At 58.5% G+C, this 20,013-nt stretch overlaps 1 protein-coding gene across 7 annotated transcripts in view; it reads right to left on the bottom strand.

Annotated features, from left to right (window-relative positions):
- UNKL (unk like zinc finger) overlaps positions 1-20,013 on the bottom strand; it is a 47,413-nt gene that overhangs the window by 9,086 nt on the left and 18,314 nt on the right. For 5 of the 7 annotated variants that reach the window (XR_004246354.2, XM_032144932.2, XM_032144936.2 and 2 more), the window contains 4 exons: positions 19,234-19,318; positions 18,099-18,184; positions 16,036-16,098; positions 11,840-12,017 (listed from right to left, as the gene is read on the bottom strand). Coding sequence is in view for 4 of the 7 variants with exons in the window: in XM_032144932.2 (XP_032000823.1) it covers positions 11,840-12,017; positions 16,036-16,098; positions 18,099-18,184; positions 19,234-19,318 (412 nt within the window). In the remaining 3 variants the exon portion in view is untranslated. Of the gene's footprint in view, positions 1-5,589; positions 6,666-11,839; positions 12,018-16,035; positions 16,099-18,098; positions 18,185-19,233; positions 19,319-20,013 lie in introns of those variants that run through there. The other 2 variants (XR_009211765.1, XM_032144938.2) reach the window with 2 other exon arrangements.

The raw sequence follows: 20,013 nt of genomic DNA, 5'->3' as shown, positions 1-20,013 counted from the left end.
GGTGTCCACTCTCCCACGTGCGCTGTGTGGGGTCTCTCCTGGGTGGCCCTGCCCTGTCATCCCTGCTGGCTGCAAGTTCTTGGACCCCCCACTGATGCCTGGTACTGGACAGTGTGCTGCTGAGGCCTACTCTGAGACACGCAAAGCCACCCCTGCCTGTCCCTGAAGGGCCCCACACCCCCTTCCTCCTGTCCTCACCTGGGACGGATGGTCCCTCCACAGCCCCAGGCAACTGTACCCGGGGGACACCTGTCAGAACGACCGTGGGGGTCGGCGCGCCGGGAATCTCCAGCCTGGCCAGCCCCTGCCTGGTGCTGGGTTCAGACAAGGTGGGGCCCAGCAGAAGCGAAGAGGGGTCACCGCCCCACCTACCCGACATCGAGTCCCGCCCTCACAGACCTCCTGTGGCCTGACTCCCCACACCCCACCCCACCCAGCGTGCAGCTGGCTGAGCCAGGCAGGGCTGACTGTCAGGACCTGGTGGCCATGTCAGGGTGACAGCAGGTTCACCACACAGGGGGCGTCCCAGGAAACGGCTGGAGAAACATGGACTCGGCAGCCAAGGGGCCGCAGAGGGACAAAACCCCACTATGCCGGGGAAGACAGCTGGGGCCTTTCCAGACATTTTCAGCATAATCAGCAGGAAAGGCAGGAAGGTGACTTCTAAGAAGAACGCAGCCTTGGCCGGGCGCGGTGGCTCACTCCTGTAATCCCAGCACTTTGGGAGGCCGAGGCGGGCGGATCACGAGGTCAGGAGATTGAGACCATCCTGGCTAACATGGTGAAACCCCGTCTCTACTAAAAATACGAAAAAAATTAGCCGGGCGAGGTGGCGGGCGCCTGTAGTCCCAGCTACGCGGGAGGCTGAGGCAGGAGAATGGCGTGAACCCGGGAGGCGGAGCCTGCAGTGAGCCGAGATCGCGCCACTGCACTCCAGCCTGGGCGACAGAGCGAGACTCCGTCTCAAAAAAAAAAAAAAAAAAGAACTCGGCCCTAGCCACACACGAGATGTGTTGGGAACGCAGCTATGGGGCCCAGCCTCAGCACATGGCCTGCCTGCACCTCACTCCTCCACCCAGGCCTCCACTTCTCCTCCCTGGAAGCAGCTGGCACCAGTCATCGCCACAGGGACCATGAGAGCAACCACAGGGTGGCGGGTGGCCCCTTGCCCGAGGCCTGGTGCTCGGCGGCCACACACTCCGAGCATCCCAGGAGCAGCCAGAAAATCCTCGTGCTACGGTGGTGGCCCCAGCGGTGCACAGCCCATCGCGCACAGGCTGGTGTGGATGCAGCGCAGCCTGGCAGGTCTGGGCCTCTGAACTTCACCCCGAATCTGGCCTCGCTCAGCAGCCACACTGTGTGGAGACCGTGCTCCACCACCCAGAGCAGCAGGTGGGAGAGGAGCCTGGCTCGGGGGTGGACGGTGGACTCCAGAGGCTACAAGGCAGAGGCCACCCCCACCCCACTCCACCGCACAGCACAACCCAGACTCAACCCTCATCCACACGCCAGCTGTGAGGGAATTTCCGGGGCGCAGAGGCTGGGCTGTGGCGCCACCTGACAACACTGTCCTTCCCCAACCCGTCACAGAGGCAGCAGGGCCCGGGGCAGAGAACGTGACCCCCTGGGGCGTCCGGGACAGCACATGACGCATACAGGAGTGGTCTCCGCTCCCACGGAGACACCGTTCAAATGAAGCTTTTAGGGACTTTCGAAGGTCTTATCCAGAAACTAGAGTAACAGGTTGGGGATGGGGGCAGCCAGGCCAAGACCCCCTGGGGACCAGGAACCCACAGTAGCATCCGCGAATGCCTCAGCCCTCAAGGATGCTCATCAGCGGAGCCAAAGGCAGGCCTTGGGCCAGTGGCACCCAGAGCCATTCACTCCTCTCCTTCCCACTCACCGGACAGTGGCGCCCCCGAGCGGACATCCACCCTGGCCTGCAGGGTGGGCCAGCCCTCCCGGTCCCCGTCATCCGCTCGATGTCCTCAAGCCATGGCCGTAGAGGGCACAACCTCAAAGCCTGACTGAAGTCATGCTGAGAAGCACCCAGCCGAGACACTGGAGGCAGTGGCAGAGGACCACGCACTGAGCAGCCTCGGACAGGTGGCTCCAAGGCTGAAAGTCAGATCCCCAGTGGGCAGGGCCTCCTCCCTCCTCCCTCCAGGGCTGGGGCACGCTCCTCCTCCCCCCTCCCTCCTCCCTCCTGGGCTGGGGCATGCTCCTCCTCCCCCCTCCCTCCAGGGCTGGGGCATGCTCCTCCTCCCCCCTCCCTCCTCCCTCCAGGGCTGGGGCACTCCTCCTCCCTCTTTCCAGGGCTGGGGCGCTCCTCTTCCCTCCCCCCTCCAAGGCTGGGGTGCGCTCCTCCTCCTCCCTCCTCCCTCCAGGACTAGGGTCTTCCCCTCCTCCTGGCGTCCATCCTCCTTCACGGCTGGCAGCCGCGTGGCTCCAGTGTCTGCCTCTGCTCTGGGGGCCATCTCTTCCGAGTGTCTGTCCAAGTTTCTTCTTATAAGGAGACTGGTCACTAGCTCAGAGTCCCACCCTACCGGCCTCATTTTAACCTGGTTATGAGGACCCTGCAGTAGCACCCTGCGATCTGCAGCAGGGGGGGAAACATTCCAAGACCCCCCATGGACACCTGACACTGCGGATAGCACAGAACCCCTATATACCAGACTTTTTCCTACACGAACGTCCTCATCTGCACGTCAAGCCCAGTAAGAGATTAACAAGATTAACTGGTAACACAGACAGATTTCAGCACTGCACAGTAATGAAAGTTACCTGAGCAATCAAATGCGGTATGCTGCTGTCCTGAACCTAGACCTTGCACCAGCCACTGAGGCAGTGGACAGCAAACCCTGGGATAAGAGAACCTGCTGTGTTTCCATGAAACGCCACGTACCCAGGTACGAGTCCTGGGGTTCAGGTGCATCTCCTCGCCCCCACCGAGCCCCCCAACCGAGACAGAGTCTTGCTCTGTCACCCAGGCTGGAGTGCAATGACGTAATCTCAGCTCACTGCAACCTCCGCCTCCCAGGTTCAAGCTATTCTCCTGCCTCAGCCTCCCGAGAAGGCGGGACTACTCCACCCCCAGCTAATTTTGTATTTTTAGTAGAGACAGGTTTTCTGTATGTTGGTCAGGCTGGTCATGAACTCCCGACCTCAGGTGATCCGCCTGCCGAAGTGCTGGGATTACAGGCGTGAGCCACTAGGCCCAGCCTCAAATGCAACTTTCAGGGGACACAATTCAACCCAGGACATGGGGGTCCACCTACAGATGCCCCTGTTGGTCCTGCCCATCCTCCCCAGGACCCTCAAGACTGTACCAACAGATCTGCCCCCTGCTGTGCACAATCCTCCCTCCCTGAGTCCTCCCTCAGGAAGGAGACCCCCCCTCTGCCTCCACTCCCCCTACAGCTGTTTTCTGGGGCCTCCTCACCACTCACTCTGCCCACTGCTACCCCGGGCCTTTCCCTTCAGCCCTGCGCCTGTGCCCTGAACTGCCTGTGGTCACAGGCACCAGCTTCCCTCCCAGGCCCACCCCCGTGCCCACCCTCCTCCTTGGGGGCTGGCAGCCTCTCCAGTGGCCTGGACCTGCCCAACACAGAGGCTCTGCAGCCCCAAAGCCCAGACGTCCTGGATGTCCCCCAGCAGGGGCCACAGCCCTTCCTCCTCCCTGGCAAAGGATCCCTTGCTCGTTCCCATGCCCCCGCTGCAGGCCCTTCCCAGACACCACGTGTGCAGGGGCTCCTGGAAGCTGGCACTGCAGGATTCCTTCCTCAGGGGCTGCTTGCTCAACCCACCCCCACTGAGGCCCATGCCCAGCCTGCCTTCGTGCATCGCAATAGTGACCTTCCTACCAAGAAAAGCTTCATCGCGTCCTGAGTCCTGGCTTGCAAGAAAGGAGGGAGCTTGCGCCCTTGCGCGTGCCGGTCACCGCTTCCCAATGGGTCCTTTGCCGGGCTCCTAACCTGTCATGCCACTGCAGGCTCAGCCTGGCCGCGCCTTCCGTTCAGTAAGATCAGCCCCACCAGTCCCCAGAAAGCTGCTCGACCTCCAAGCTCTGCGTGGAATGCCCTCCACCGCGTCCTTGCACGTGTCAGCCTGAACCATTCAGGGCCCTGGACAGACTCACTTGAGTACAGGCACCGATCCCCCAACCCGCCGGACTGCCCACAGCCCCCTCGTGCTCCCAGACTGGGGCTTGATGACAGGCAGGGCCAAGCCGTTTGCCCATGGTCAGGTCAGCCAGGCTCGGGAACCTGGACCTGCCCTCTGCACCCAAGTCCCGGGATCAGGATATAGCAGCCCCTTCAGAGCTCACCGCCCCTCAAACCTGGCAGAGACCCAGAAACCCCTCATGAAAATCAAAGACGCAAAGAAGTTGGGGGACAGGAACGGAAGCGCCTTTTCTCCCGTTGGAGTGGGGTGATCGCACCAGGCTCTGTGCTACGTCAGCAGAGGCTTCACCCACCAGGTGCAGAGCGCGCAGCATGTGGAGGGGCTAAGCTGCCTTCAACGCTCACCCGACAAACTAGGCTCGCACTCAGCTCAGAGGGCGTCAGCCGCCACCCACCTCAGCCAAGTCACCTGCGCTGAAGCCCGGGAAGCTGCCTGGAGAGGGGACGTTCGGGGAGCGTGTGGGTGCCCCCGAGACACTCCGGCCCTGCTTCAGAGCCAAGTGCCTCTGCTCCAAAGAGGACACCGAGGAGGGTCCCAGGGGGCTCCACCACCCCTAGGGTGCTATCTAGGGCTCACTCCCAGAAATCTAGGGGGGAGACGGCTGCTGCACCGTCTTGGCCCACTTTCTCGCCCGCAGCTTCTCCCCCACCTCACCTCACTGTTCCAAGGTTAGACAGATCTTCTGAAACATTCTCAAAGAAACAGCTGACCCTTGTGCAAAGGCAAAATCTAGGTGAAGCTGGTCACGTAAGCGAGTACAGCTGGGTCAGACCAAGCTGCCTCAGCCCCGGGCGTTAGGAAACCACCGGCCCCGCTGAGTCACGGCGACACAGCCTGGCTCTGCCGTGACACAGCACATTCAAGGCGCCGCGGTCCCCCGGGGTCAGGGACACGCGAGGACAAGCTACAGACTGTTCGGAACTCAGGACAGGGCGGGGGAGCCCCCGACGCCAGGGAAATCCCCGTACCACGCAGGCTGAGTGCAGGCGGGCCAGGCCAGGACGCAGAGGGTCGGCCCGCCCCTGCCCCGTTCCCGTGCCCTCCCCTGCCCCGTTCCCGTGCCCTCTCCTGCCCCGCTCCGCATTCCTGACCCGCTCCACTCCGCTCCCCTGCCCCGCTCCGCTGCACTCCCCTGCCCCGCTCCGCTCCACTCCCCTGCCCTCCCTCGGGGCACCGACCCCGCCTCGCTAGGGGACGCAGGCGGCCCAAACCCGCGCTGGGAACCGGCGAGCGCCCGGCAGAGGCAGGTTCCAAGAAGGCGGCGCCTTCGCCTCGCTCCGGGCCTCTGAGAAGCCCGGGCCCACCCCGCGGCTGTCACACCCGGCTCCGGGACGCGGGGGACGCACCTGGAGGGCGCACCTAGGGGAGGGGCCGCTCCTGAGCGCCGAGTAACGAGACCCGCACCTTGGCGTGGCAGGGCTGCCACGCGATGGGGCCGCCGCCGATGCTGACTCACGGTCCGCGACCGCCCCGCGCCGCCGCCGGGGATTCAAACCCGGCCCGAGCCCCGCCCCCTCCGCGTTGGCCGCGCCCCTCAACGTGACTCAGCCCCGCCCCCGCCGCACTGGCCACGCCCCCCGCACTGCCCTCCCCAAACCTTCCCTCCGACTCGGTTGCACCCGGTCCCCGCGGCTCCTGGCTACGAGCTGGGCGGGCAAGTGGGCGCGGGCAGCGGGGGCCAGAGGTCTTGAGGCAGAAAGCCCCGGAGCCGCCCCGCTGCCCGGCTCCTCCTGCCCTGCCCTCCTCCACCTGCAGCTGCTCCAGGACGACTCAAGTGAAACACGGTCGACCCAACAGGGGCGCTCGCGGGGCGGGGCGTGGCGGGGCGGGGCGGCGTGACCTCGAGCCGCTGCCTGCCCTGCAAGACCCTTCTCCCTCCCAAGTCCGCGTGCCTGCCCAGCCCCATCTAAACGCAGGGTACGGAGCTCGTAGGTCACTCTTAATCTGAAACCTGTTCCTATGAACTGGAAGATGAAGGAAAATGGAACCTATCAGATGGGTCTGAAATGATTCCACTAAAAATCCCTTAAATACAGAATCCGCTCATTTCTTCTATTCCGTGCTTCAGTCATAGTACATCTACAACCTGAAGGAAATTGTACTATTAACACAAGGAAAAAACGACCCAGTCTACACACCAGCTTTGCCCAAAACCCTCTACAACAGCTAATACACACGCAGGCAGGAGGGCCTACACCTGGGGCCAGACAGTACCGAGAGCGATTGGTGGGGAGTCCCTGAGCCTGGGTCGCGGGAGTGCCCTGGGGTCAGCGGGCAGCACACTGCCTCCGGTGCCTGCGGCTAGTGCAGGGATGTAACTTTACAGCGATGCCTCAGGCATGGACAGAGGAAAAAAGTGAGGCTGGCACTGGGTGGCAAAGCTCACAATTTCAGCCGCAGCCGCAGCAATACATTGCCTCTAACTAAGGCAGTGTCGTTCCTGAAAAAAAAATCCATCTCTTCACCTCTGAGTAGCTGGTTCAGGATTTTTTTTTTTTTTTTTGAGAACAAATCTCGCTCTGTCGCCCAGGCTGGAGTGCAGTGGCACGATCTCAGCTCACTACAAGCTCCGCCATCGCGGTCCAAGCAATTCTCATGCCTCAACCACCTGAGTAGCTGGGATTACAGGCGCAAGCCACCACACCCAGCTAATTTTTGTATTTTTGGTAGAGACGAGGTTTCACCATGTTGGTTAGGCTAGTCTTGAATTCCTGACCTCAGGTGATCCACCCGCCCTGGCCTCCCAAAGTGCCGGGATTACAGGCGTGAGCCACTGCTCACGGCTCAGGAAACATTTAAGTCAATGAAAGAATGTGCTTCAAGATCGCGAGTGACATACTAAAACAGGTCAAAAACATACCTCAGATATGAAAGAATGGTTGGAACAATTACTACAAATGTGCTAACTCCAGTCCATCTGAAGGTGGGCTATGCAGATGCAGCCACGCCTCTGTCAAGCACACAGACACCTGGCTCTATTTTCCAACCGACTGAGCACAGTCCAAGATGGTCTTTCTTGTTTGGGATTTAACTTTCCTAAGTATTTTTCTGCTATGCTCAAATTCTAGCATTACTACTTTTAGGTTGGGGAAGAGAAACTTTATTTTATTTTATTTTATTTTTTATTTTTTAAGACAGAGTCTCGCTCTGTCGCCCAGGCTGGAGTGCAGTGGCGCGATCTCGGCTCACTGCAAGCTCCGCATCCGGGGTTCACGCCATTCTCCTGCCTCAGCCTCTCCGAGTAGCTGGGACTACAGGCGCCCGCCACCACGCCCGGCTAATTTTTTTGTATTTTTAGTAGAGATGGGGTTTCACCGTGGTCTCGATCTCCTGACCTCGTGATCCGCCCGCCTCAGCCTCCCAAAGTGCTGGGATTACAAGCGTGAGCCACCGCGCCCGGCCGAGAAACTTTATTTTAAAAGAATGTGTCCTTATTTGTTTAAAAAAAAAAATAAGTGGCCAGGTGTGGTGGCTCACGCCTGTAATCCCAGCATCTTGGGAGGCTGAGGCGGGTGGATCACCTGAGGTCAGGAGTTTGAGACCAACCTGGCCAACATGGCAAAACCCTATCTCTATTAAAAATACAAAAATTCCTGGCCAACATGGCAAAACCCTATCTCTATTAAAAATACAAAAATTGGCTGGGCGCGGTGGCTCACGCTTGTAATCCCAGCACTTTGGGAGGCTGAGGTGGGCGGATCACGAGGTCAGGAGATCAAGACCATGGTGAAACCCCGTCTCTACTAAAAATACAAAAAATTAGCCGGGCGTGGTGGCGGGCGCCTGTAGTCCCAGCTACTCGGAGAGGCTGAGGCAGGAGAATGGCGTGAACCCGGGAGGCGGAGCTCGCAGTGAGCCGAGATTGCACCACTGCACTCTAGCCTGGGCGACAGAGCGAGACTCCGTCTCAAAAAAAAAAAAAAAAAAAAAAAAAAAAAAAATTAGCCGGGCATGGTGGTACACACCTGTAATCCCAGCTACTCCGGAGGCTGAGGAGGGAGAACTGCTTGAACCTGGAAGGCAGAGGTTGCAGTGAGGCGAGATTCTGCCATTGCAGTCCAGCCTGCACAACAGAGCAAGAAAAAAAAAAAAACCTGCTCAGAGGCCAGACCCTCATGGAGCTTTAGCCACTGTGTAGACTTCATCCCTGACCTCTGAGTTTCTGACGGGGATGTGTGAATTTGAGGGTGTGATTTAGCAAGATCCAGGGCCTTGGATTATGCAACCCATTTATGATAGCGATCTCAAATTAAAACTAGCATGTTCTCACCGCGCCCGGTGGTGCCTGCCGTGCCTGCCTATGGTCTCAGCTATACTTGAGAGGCTGATGCAGGAGCGTCTCTCGAGCCCAGGAGTTGGAGGCTGCAGCGAGCTGACTGTACCACTGCACTCCTGCCTGGGTGACAGGGCAAGACCTTGTCTCAAAAAATAAAACCCCAAAATGAACAAAAACAAACTCAAGGAAGGCCGTCACCTGTGGTGCTCTCCATGTGCTCTGTCCTGGGCTGGGATGGAATGGGATGGGGGTGGGCACCCCAGCATAGTCAACTCACGAGACCTCTCTGGTTCAAGAGGAACAACATGTACGCCCTAGTTGCAAACTGAAAACACATGTGGGCTTGTTTCTGCCTGAGAGAAAGCTTAACACAGCACACAGCACTCCCACCCATGGAGCATTCACAATTTTAAACACCTACCCTTTACGGTGAAGCCCTCACAGGAGTCATCCCACACCACACGCATCCTCCTCCATAGAGGCTCCAAGAGAGGATGACTTCCAAAACAGACTGAGGGCGGAGTTTGAGTCCTGTCCTGAAACCAGGGGAGCCCTCCATGGCAAGGCAGAAACGAGGAGCCCTTCCCTGGGCAGGGCAGCCCAGTGCTCCCAGCCAGTGAGGACCAAACAAATGCAAACACTGCCTGCCCTGTGCCCCTGCCCCCGCCCCGACCGAGCCCCACCACTGGGCGCTGGGTCCATCCAGGATTCCTGCTCTCCCCATGGCTTCCTGAGGGAGGGAATGGCCCTGGATTCTGGAGGGTTCTCCAGCAGGTGCGCAACAGAGCCCCACACAGGAACACCAGGGCTGCGAGGGGGAGATGCACATGGCCACAAAAGGTCCCAGTGTTTGGGAAAGAGACCCTTTAAAAAATTCAGGTCAGGCACAATGGTTCACACCTGTAATCCCAGCACTTTGGGAGGCCGAGGTGGGAGGATCACCTGAGGTTGGGAGTTCGAGACCAGCCTGGCCAACATGGTGAAACCTCATCTCTACTAAAAACACAAATAACAGCCAGGTGTGGTGGCGGGCGCCTATAGTCCCACCTACTCAGGAGGCTGAGGCAGGAGAATCACTTGAACCTGGGAGGTGGAGGTCGCAGTGAGCCAAGATCGCACTACCGCCCTCCAATCTGGGTGACAGAGTGAGACTCTGTCTCAAAACACACACACACACACACACATGCCAGGCACAGTGGCTCACACCTGTAATCCCAGCACTTTGGGAGGCCCAGGCGGGCAGATCACAAGGTCAGAAGATCAAGACCAGGCTGGCCAATATGGTAAAACCCCATCTCTACTAAAAATACAAAAAAAAAAAAAAAAAAAATTAGCCGGGCGTAGTGGCAGGTGCCTGTAATCCCAGCTACTCTGGAGGCTGAGACAGGAGAATGGCATGAAGTCGGGGGGCGGAGGTTGCAGTGAGCCAAGATCACGCCACTGCACTCCAGCCCGGGCAACAAGAGAGAAACTCCGTCTCAAAAAAGAAAAAAAAAAAATCAAAAACAAAATAAAACAAAACCCACAAACGCACAAAAGAAAAATGTAAAGGCCTGGGCTCAACCCCAAGCAGATGCAGGGATGGGACAGCCCAGCAGCAACACAGGCCAAGAGCTCTGCCCAGAAGATGCCCCCGGTTGCAGAGGTGCTGAGAGCAGGGCCCTGGGTGCTTGGGGGACTGAGGACCGTCCTGGGGCCTCAGGAGCTGCACCTGGCTCTCCTCGCAGACACCACTCAGGATGAGACTGGTCTAGTGTCCTGCCGACGTGCAGTCTGGGGCCTAAGTGGCCGCTGGGAAGAGTCTCTCTCTCCTCGGCCTCTTTGGCCGGCGTCGTCCAGGCCTGTGTGGATGGAGTTGCTGGGGGCTTGCAGCTGGGTCCGAGCAGTTCCGTGTGGGGCAACGACCAACGACCAGAAGCTGCGGCTCCCGGGCAGGAGTCATTGTGGGTCTGGCCGCCGGGCCGCCTCCCGCATCGATGCAGGCCCTGACGGTGCTGGGGTCCCACTCCGAGTCCCCAGAGTGTGCGCATGCAGGGACTGCAGTGAGGGCCCCCACCACGTGGCTCCAGCAGCCCTGTCCTGACCCCATGCTCAGCTCCCCCGCCACACCCTGGACAGCAGAGGGTGTAGGAGAGGAAGGGGTGGGCTCCAGGGCTGCAGCGCAGAGGCCAGGCCCGGGCTGAGCTGAGCAGGGCCCAGCCTCACTGTACCCCCAACCCCATCCCATTCCACCCCAGCCCAGGGACAGAGAACTTGGAGACCACCACAGGTGGCGGCCTTCCCTGAGTCCCTCACTGTCACTGTCAGGACAGAGACGCAGGTTTGGGTCCCTTGGGCGCTGGTGGCCATGGAACGTGGGGCTTCAGCGCGTCCCATCACTCACCAAGCATCTCTGCAAGCAAAGCCCTGCCCAGGTGTGGCCAGGAGTCCCCCACCACCCCAACACGGCCTTTCCCCAGGGGCTGAAAGGGACCAAGGACACACACAGCCCAGCTCCCGGCACTGTCTCGCCCCCAGCTCTGCCTGCTGCCCGCTCTGGGCTTCTGGAAGAATCTGCCCCCCAGGCTCTGGGCTCCCAGCCAGGCCCCAACAGGTCCCCACAGCCCAGCACCATCGCGTGTCTCAGTGCCCAGTGACTCCCTCCAACTAAAGGCCTCCCACAGCTGCCAGCCCAGGTGCTCACAGCTGTGCCCCCGACACCAAGCCTTCGCCAGGCTCCCCACCCCATCACTGTCCCTCACCCTCAGTGCCCTCACTGGCCCACAACCCCTACTTTCAATTTTTTTTTTTTGAGATAGTCTCACTCTCTCACCCAGGCTGGAGTGCAGTGGTGCAATCACAGCTCGCTGCAGCCTCGACCTCCTGGGTTCAAGGGATCCTCCCACCTCAGCCTCCCAAGTAGCTGGGACCACAGGTGTGCACCACCATGCTTGGCTAATTATTTTATTTTTAGTAGAGATGGGGTCTCACTATGTTGCCCAGAGACTGGTCTTGAACTTCTGGGCTCAAGTAATCCTCCTGCCTCGGCCTCCCACAGTGCTGGGAGCACAGACGGCCAACTCCCACAACTGCCATCATCTGTCAGCAACCTCCCTGTTCTCAGTCCCTGAGCCGGACAGCGCCTACTCTGCCTGGCTCCTGCGAGCCTCCTCGTCCCCAGCGCCTGCGGCACCCAGGCCAGGAGCCTGAGCCAGGGCTTGTTTCCACAACCACATGTGCAACACAACCAAAGTGACAGATGACTGAAAACACGCGCCTGGCTTCTCTACAAAAATGACGATTCTGTAACGTGTCCTGAAATAGAAGCGCTGTTCCTGAAAAGCTACAGCATGAACACAGAAGGAGGTCAGGGAGAAGGGAGGATGGTGCCAGACTTACCGAGGACGGCCTCCACGGTGCTGCTGGCGGGGCCGAGCGGGAGGGCGCGGGCGGGGGGCGCGGGCAGTGCAGTCGGGGAGGAGCTGCCGGAGCCGGCGCTGGACGCCACGCTGGACGCCACGCTGGAGCTCATACTGGGGGCCGGCGGGTGGACGGCTGCAAACACGGCCAGGTGGTTCTGTTCAAAGACATGAACACCGTTGAGTGCGTGCCCTCTGCGTGGAGGAGGCAGCGCCACGTCAGCACCCTGCAGAAAGCACCACGGGACGGCGGCCGACTTCCACGCCCTGGCGAGGCCCAGGGAGAACTTCCAGACCCGGAGGGACTCTGACTGCACTGAGCAACACCAGGACGGCAGGGCAGCAGGCTACGGTGCACTTGGGACAGGCACAGACACCTCTGGGGAGTGTCTCATGAGCTCTTCTGCAGAAAACGTTTCAGGAGCAGACATTTGCCAGTAAAAATCAATCTGGCAGGTGCAGAAAGATGTGTCAGCGGCCAGGGGCCTGCCAGCCCGATGGGCAAGCCGTGCAGCCTGCCTGCCCTTCTCCCCACACCTCCTGGGTGCCCCCGCCCCAGCTCTCGCCCAGGACTGGCTCCTGAGCACCTTGGGGGGCCCCCAGAGAAATGTCCTCCCAGGGACTTAAAAAAAGACCCAGCACCACTTCCAAAACATCCATAGCGTGGTCCTGTGACCTCGTCACCAGGGAAAGTAAAACACAGGGCAATTCACATGATCTGTATTTGGTGGATAACAGATCAAAAGAAAAAGAGCAAAACACAGAGCAGTGCTGAACAAAATCCCGGTAACGGGGAGGGCGCTGCACACAAGAAAACACCCACACAAAAGACCCAGAGCCACCTATGAGGTCACTGCAAAACCAAGCATCAAAAGCTGGATTAGAATGAGTTTCTGGCTGGGCACAGTGGCTCATGCCTGTAATCCCCGCACTTTGGGAGGCCGAGGTGGGCAGATTAATGGAGGTCAGGAGTTCAAGACCAGCCTGGCCAACATGGCGAAACCCTGTCTCTACTAAAAATACAAAAAAAAAAAAAAATTAGCCAAGGCCGGGCACAGTGGCTCACAACTGTAATCCCAGTACTTTGGGAGGCCAAGGTGGGCAGATCACCTGAGATCAGGAGTTCGAGACCAGGCTGCCCAACACGGAGAAACCCCGTCTCTAATAAAAATACAAACAATTAGCCGGGCATGGTGGCGGGCGCCTGTAATCCCAGCTACTTGGGAGGCTGAGGCAGGAGAATCGCTTGAACCCGGGAGGCGGAGGTTGCAGTGAGCCCAGATCGCACCACTGCACTCCAGCCTCGGCAACAGAGCGACTTTGTTTCCAAAAAAATGAATTGCATCCTGAAATATTACAGTTGAAATGGTATCGTAACTGGGTTTTACCGTGGGGGGTGTGATTTTACTAGTTTGTCTGCTTAATTAAAACTATCCATAATGAAGAAATTTTGATGTGCATTTCCTAAGGGTCAGAAATCCCCAACAAGAACGCACCTGACCCCTGTGGCGTTTCAGTCCTTGCCTGAACCCAACTCCAGAGCATCACCCAGGCCTAGAGGCCACCTCCCACATAAGGGAAAGCCGAGGGACTGTTGCCTGGAAGGGCCCCGCGCCCACCAAGAAGCCACAGACAATGCTGGGCTTTGCAGAGCAGGCCTGCCCTGCCCTGGGTCGCACAGGGAGTCTGTGCCCCCCACCTGTGTCTGCATAGAGCCCAAGAGCACACAAAGCCGGGAGGCACCACAGTGCAGGTGCCACGTTTGCCCCCAAAGCAGCACTGGTCTGAGGACCGGGCACGGGCTGACCCTCGGCTGGGACAGGCAACCTCAGGCTCCCAAAGCGCTGCCTGGCCCAGGGTGAGCGCAGCAGCCTCAGAAGCCAAGGCCGACTCCTTCCCGGGTGTCTGCAGGAGGGGACCCCACCCCGGGGGCCCTCCCCAGCCTCCTGGAGGCCATTAACCAACAGGGACCAGAGAGGAAGCCTCAGCCCTGAGTGACTCCCAGACCCTGTGCTGACCCTGCCCAGGAGCTGGCCAGGGTGATACGCACACTGTGACTTCAGCCCAAATGATCACCTGAAAATCATCAACATCCATGTCACTCCTTGTCCCCCAAGGCACAATGGCCACAGACGACGGGCCTGGTGTGGGAGCCCATCCACATGAGGGCTGGGCATGGTCAGAGGGTTCAGACGAGAGCCCCGTGAGGATGCCGCACCTCCAGTAACACTGGCACCATTAGCCCAGTGGGGACGCCGCGCCTCCGCTAACACCAGCACCGTCCGCCCCATGAGGACACCGCGCCTCCACTAACACCAGCACCGTTCTCCCTGTGGGGACGCCGCGCCTCCGCTAACACCGGCACCGTTGGCCCAGTGGGGACGCCGCGCCTCCGCTAACACCGGCACCGTCCGCCCCATGGGGACAGCACACCCGAAGCTACCACTGGCACTGCCTGCCTGGTTTTTCTTCTCTGTGTTATGGTGAAATATAATATGAAATGTACTACAGTGACCATGGTTCGGTGTGGTCCGTGGCATGAATTCCATCCACGCCGCTGTGCAGCCATCACCACGTCCACCTCCAGAACTCCTCATCTTCCAGCCAGAAGCTCTGACCCGGTGAACACTTGCCCCCTCCCCTGGCCCCGGCCCCCACCACGCTACCTGCTGTCTGTGAATGTGACTCCGCCAGAGACCTCCTGTGAGTGGAATCATGCAGGATTTGCCTTTGGGTAACTGGCTCACTTCAGTCAGCACAGTGTCTTTGTTATGGACCAAACGTGTCCCCCCCAAATTCCTACGTGGAAGCCTTGACCCCTGGTGTGACTAAATTTGGAGATAGGGCCTGTGAGGAGTAATTAAGGTGAAACTAGTTCTTACGCCAGGTGTGGAGGCTCACACCTGTAATCCCAACACTTTGGGAGGTCAAAGCAGGAGGACTGCTTGAGCCCAGGAGTTTGAGACCAGCCTGGACAACCCAATTTCTAAAAATATACAAAAATTAGCCAAGCCTGGTGGTGTATGCCTGGGGTCCCAGCGACTCAGGAGGCTGAGGTGGGAGGACTGCTTCCAGCCTGGGAGTCCCGGGCTGCAGTGAGCTGGGACTGGGCCACTGCACTCTACCTGGGTGACAGAGCCAGATCCTGCCTCAAAAAATTTAAGAAACTGTAAAAAACAAGAGCAACAATGAAATGAGGTGTTGGGGCACGGCCCTACGCAGCCGCTGTCCTCAGGAAGAGACCCCGGGGATGCCCACGCACAGAGGGGTGACTCCAGGGGACACGGAGGAGGCAGCATCTGCACCCAGGGGGTCCTCAGGAGCCAGCTCTGGACAGCTCAAGCTCAGACTCAGCCCCCAGAGCGGAGAGAGTCAAGTGCTGCTGCTTGGGGATTGGTTTGGTTTTGGTTTGGTTTGAGACAGGGCCTCACTCTGTCGCCCAGGCTGGAGTGCTTGGCTCACTGCAACCTCCACCTCCTGGGCTCCAGCAATTCTCTTGCCTCAGCCTCCCAAAGTGCTGGAACCACAGGTGTGAGCTACTGTGCCCAACCAAAACTACCTCATTCATTCACTTAGAAACAGAGTCTCGTGGTGTCACCCAGGATGCAGTGCAGTGGCACGATCTCGGCTCACTGCAACCTCCACCTCCCGACTTCAAGCGATTCTCCTGCCTCAGTTTCCTGAGTAGCTGGCACTACAGGCACATACCACCATGCCTGGCTAATATTTTGTATTTTTAGTAGAGACGGGGTTTCACCATGTTGGCCAGGCTGGGCCCGGACTCCTGACCTCATGATCCGCCCGCCTTGGCCTCTCAAAGTGCTGGGATTATAGGTGTGAGCCACCGCGCCCGGCAAGTTCTGCTGTTTGAACGGGCCCATCTGCATCCTTCCCTCGCAGCCCAAGGAAAGTAACACAGATGGGCTCCAAAGGGCCCCTTATTTCCCCGAGCTGAAAACGGCAGGAGGTTTTGGCTTTGTTGTTTCCAAGGTACAACACGAATGTTTCAAACAGACAAACACGGGGGTACCAGGAGAGAGCTAATTCCATAACAAGCGGACGTTAACCAGATGGCTTTGCGAGCCGAAAGTGGGTGAGACCAAGGATGCATAAGCACAGCCCTAACGCAATGTCGCGCTGTCACGCAGGAGGGCGGGAAGCCTCGGGGGCCTGTACCTGCTTGCTGTCTTGCTCGCTGCCCTTCGGGCCGCCCTCAGCTGGCGAGTCTCTCCGCTTGGCCTGCAACATAAAAAACAGTCGTGTGTGGAAAAAGCAGGGAGGAAAGGTAAATTAAAATACACAATTCAGGCTGGGCACAGTGGCAGCACTTTGGGAGGCTGAGGCGGGCGGATCATCTGAGGTCGGGAGTTCGAGACCACCCTGGCCAACGTGGTGAAAACCTGTCTCTACTAAAAATACAAAAAATAGCCAGGCGTGGTGGCACATGCCTGTAGTTTCAGCTACTCGAGAGGCTGAGGCAAGAGAATCGCTTGAACCCAGGAGGTGGAGGTTACAGTGAGCTGAGATGGCACCATTGCACTCCAGCCTGGGCAACAAGAGTGAAACTGTCTCAAAAAATAGAATAAAAAATTTAAAAAAGGATAATTGCTTGAACCCAGGAGGTGGAGGCTGCAGTGAGCCAAGGTCATACCACTGCACTGCAGGCTGGGCGACAGAGTGAGACTCTGTCTCCAAAAAAAAAAAAAATACGCGCGCACACACACACACACACACACACACACACACACACACACAAAGATGTAAGCTCTGCTCAGAATTGAGACAAATGCTTTTTTTTTTTGAGACAAGATCTCACTCTGTCTCCCAGGCTGGAGTGCAGTGGCATGACCTCCCTGGCTAAAGCAATCCTCCTGCCTCAGCCTCCCAAGAAGCTGGGAGCACAGGCATTTGCCAGTAGACCTAGTTAATTTTTCAACGCTTTCTGTAAAGACAGGGTCTTGCTATGTTGCCCAGGCTGGTCTTGAACTCCTGACCTCAAGCGATTGTCCCACATCAGCCTCCCAAAGTGCTTGGTTTACAGGCATGAGCCACTGCAACTGGCCAAAGATGCCAAATCTTGAAGGTCTCATGAAACAGAAGAGACGTCTGAATCTGCTGGCTCCCCGTCGGTTCTCCTGAGTTCCATTTCTTTTGTTTTCTTTTTTTTTTTTTCTGAGACAAAGTCTCACTGTGTCGTCCAGGCTGGAGTGCAGTGGCGCATTCTCAGCTCACTTTCACCATGTTGATCAGGCTGGTCTCAAACTCCTGACCTCAGGTGATCCACCCGCCTTGGCCTCCCAAAATGCTGGGATTACAGACGTGAGCCACCGCGCCCGGCCCTGAGTTCCATTTCTTACATTTGAACGTGGCTCTCTGACCTTGGGTTGGTCCGTGTGAAGGCAGGGTGTCAGCTCTGCACTCCCTGAACCAACCACAGCATCCAACCCCAAACCGAGCCGTTCACCTAAGACAGAGGCTCAGATGAAACTGTAAGAAATATATGAAGGGGGTCAGAGTGTGCCATCCCAAAACATGCCACTCTGTGACAAAAAGATTATTTTGAGTTGAAGGCAGCTGAGAAACAGCAGATGTGGGAACAGCTCTCTGCTTCCTTCCTGCCTCGAAGCCGGGCGTGAATTCCCTCTGTGAAGGTGTCCTCTCCCCTCTCCACACCAGGAGGAGAGACTGCAGATTGAGGCTGCGTAACCAACCTCACTGAAGTTACTCTTACCTTCCGCCAGTCTCCCCCATAGCCTTACCTTCCTAGGAGCCCAACCCCCTCCTTCCCCCCTTTTTTTTGTTTGAGACGGGGTCTCGTTCTGTCACCCAGACTGGAGTGAAATGGTGGGATCTCAGCTCACCACAACCTCCGTCTCCTGGGTTCAAGCGATTCTCCTGCCTCAGCCTCCTGGGTAGCCGGGATTACAGGCGCCCACCACCACACCCGTTTAATTTTGGTATTTTTAGTACAGACGGGGTTTCGCCATGTTGGCTAGGCTGGTCTCGAACTCCTGACCTCAGGTGATCCACCCGCCTCAGCCTCCCAAAGTGCTGGGATGACAGGCATGAGCCACTGCCCCCAGCCTAGTGGCAAGGATTTTTGTAGACTCTTCTAGAAGAGCCACGAACTCCACAGACTGCCCACAACCACACTGCTGAAAACCCATCCATCCACATCCCTAACAGTTCAATTAAACCAAAGGACACTGGGCATCGTCCTGGGAACGCTGTTCACTTACATTTCCCGGCTGGCCGCTGCCCGTGGAGGCAGGACTTGTGAGGTGGAGGTCGCGGCAGCCCCATTCATTCGCCATCCCCAGGCTCTCTGAAAGGACAGGGGAGCAGCAGACTCTGAGGGCCGCTGATGGGCGACAGTGACACGCAGAAGTCTCCGTACCACACGTCAGGGCCGAGTGTGCGCGGCCTCGTCACAACCATCCCTCATGGGTGCGGCAGAGGACGGCTGGGCAGTGACAGGGGACACTCAGCGCAACGGGACCCTCGGGCCTTAGACCAGTTTTTCATGCTTTTAACACTAAAAGCAATGTTGAAAATGTGAACAAGAAGAGCTGCCCTGCCCACTAAAATAAAAAACAAAGGAAAATTTGAGCTTGCAGACCACACACAGAAAACCTGGAACCCAAATCCTACGGCTGCAAGGAGGCGGCCGCGTGGGTTCCCACTGAACCCAAACCCCAGGGCTGCGAAGAGGAGGCCGTGTGGGTTCCCACTGAACCCAAACCCCAGGGCTGCAAAGAGGAGGCCACGTGGGTTCCCACTGGGGCTTGTTTCTGCTGCTGGGAACTTATTAGGGACCACGTGATCGCCAAAGCTAAGCCCTCATCCCCTGGACGGCAAATGGGCTCTGGAAAGCACGGGATCACCCTGAGCAACCCTTGCTCCAGGGTCTCTGCTGCCTCCCCGAGCTGGGGCGGACAGACCCCCTCTCTCCACAAGGGAGGTGGTGCTTCTGGGTGGGTGCCCGGCAAGATGGCAGTCTCGGAGCAAGGCCCAGGCAGCGGGTGGCAGAAGGACCCAGCTTGGATGCCCAGGAGGCAGGTGGAGGCGCCAGCCGGCCCACACCAGGACTCAGCCTCCAGGCTCAGGGCCCCAGCATGCCTGGAGACAGGGTCCCTGCAGGTTCCACCAGGCCTGGCCCACGCTGGCATGGAGGCAGCCCAGCCTCACATGGCACAAACACCCCAGGGAGCCTCCACGGGCATGTCAGGGACCCCCAGCCCCCAACCACGGTGCTGAGCTCCCGCCTGTCTTCCAGGTCCTCGTGGCCAGCTCCGGGTCATCAGTAACTCCAGTGAGGGCCTGCAGGGCCGCGGAACCCGCTAAGGTGAACCTGCCACAGGGACGGTTACTCACTCTCAACGTGTGCAAAGGCACAGAAGGGGCCGCGCGGGCAGTACCCGGTTTGGCGCATGTCGTTGCATTTTGTAGATTTGTAGATCTAGGGGAAAAAAATGAAATACAGAGGCTGGATTGGAAATGGGACTCTGTGGAAAGACCACAGCTGGCGTCATCCCAAGGGAGAGGATTAAGCTCCAAATCACAACAAGATGCCCCTGCAAAGGGGGGCGTGGGCCCTGCCCTCCTCCACTGTGTGCTCTTGGTCCCCATATCCCTCCTCTCTGCAGAGCTGACCCGCAGGGAACATGCACACGTGTGGGGCCATTCCCGCGGCATCTGCCCTCACATCACAGGCAAAGTCATTTCCCCGCTTGATATTTTCTGAAAGATGCACCAAATTCAGTCTGGTATGCAGCAGGTGCCTAATAAGTGCCTATTAAAAGGAACACGTGTGTCTGTTCCGTGACCAGACCCACTGACCCTTCACCTAGGGTGACAGCCCCTCTCATGAGGTCAACAACACTTAAGACCCGGCAAGGGACAGACCAGCCTGGAAGCACCCAGTCTGCCTTGGGAGGCCTGGCCCAGCCCCTCCTGCTCCGTAGCGCTCTGGAAAGGACACGGCACCTGGCACGCCCGGCCCCCGGTGCCCACACCTGCCTGCGTCCCAGCAGGAAGCCTCTCTCCTGACCTCCAGCCTGGCCCCACCCCCCACAGCCCTCCCACCACATCAGGCACCCGGTGGGGGCTCGTTTGCTTGTTCATATTGTTTGTTTTTTGAGAGAGAGTCTTGCT

Source organism: Hylobates moloch, unplaced genomic scaffold, assembly GCF_009828535.3.
Source record: "Hylobates moloch isolate HMO894 unplaced genomic scaffold, HMol_V3 SCAFFOLD_23, whole genome shotgun sequence".
In the NCBI taxonomy this organism is placed as follows: Eukaryota; Metazoa; Chordata; class Mammalia; order Primates; family Hylobatidae; genus Hylobates; species Hylobates moloch.
Note: the sequence above shows the minus strand (reverse complement) of the source record. Positions and strands in the feature narration are given on the sequence as shown.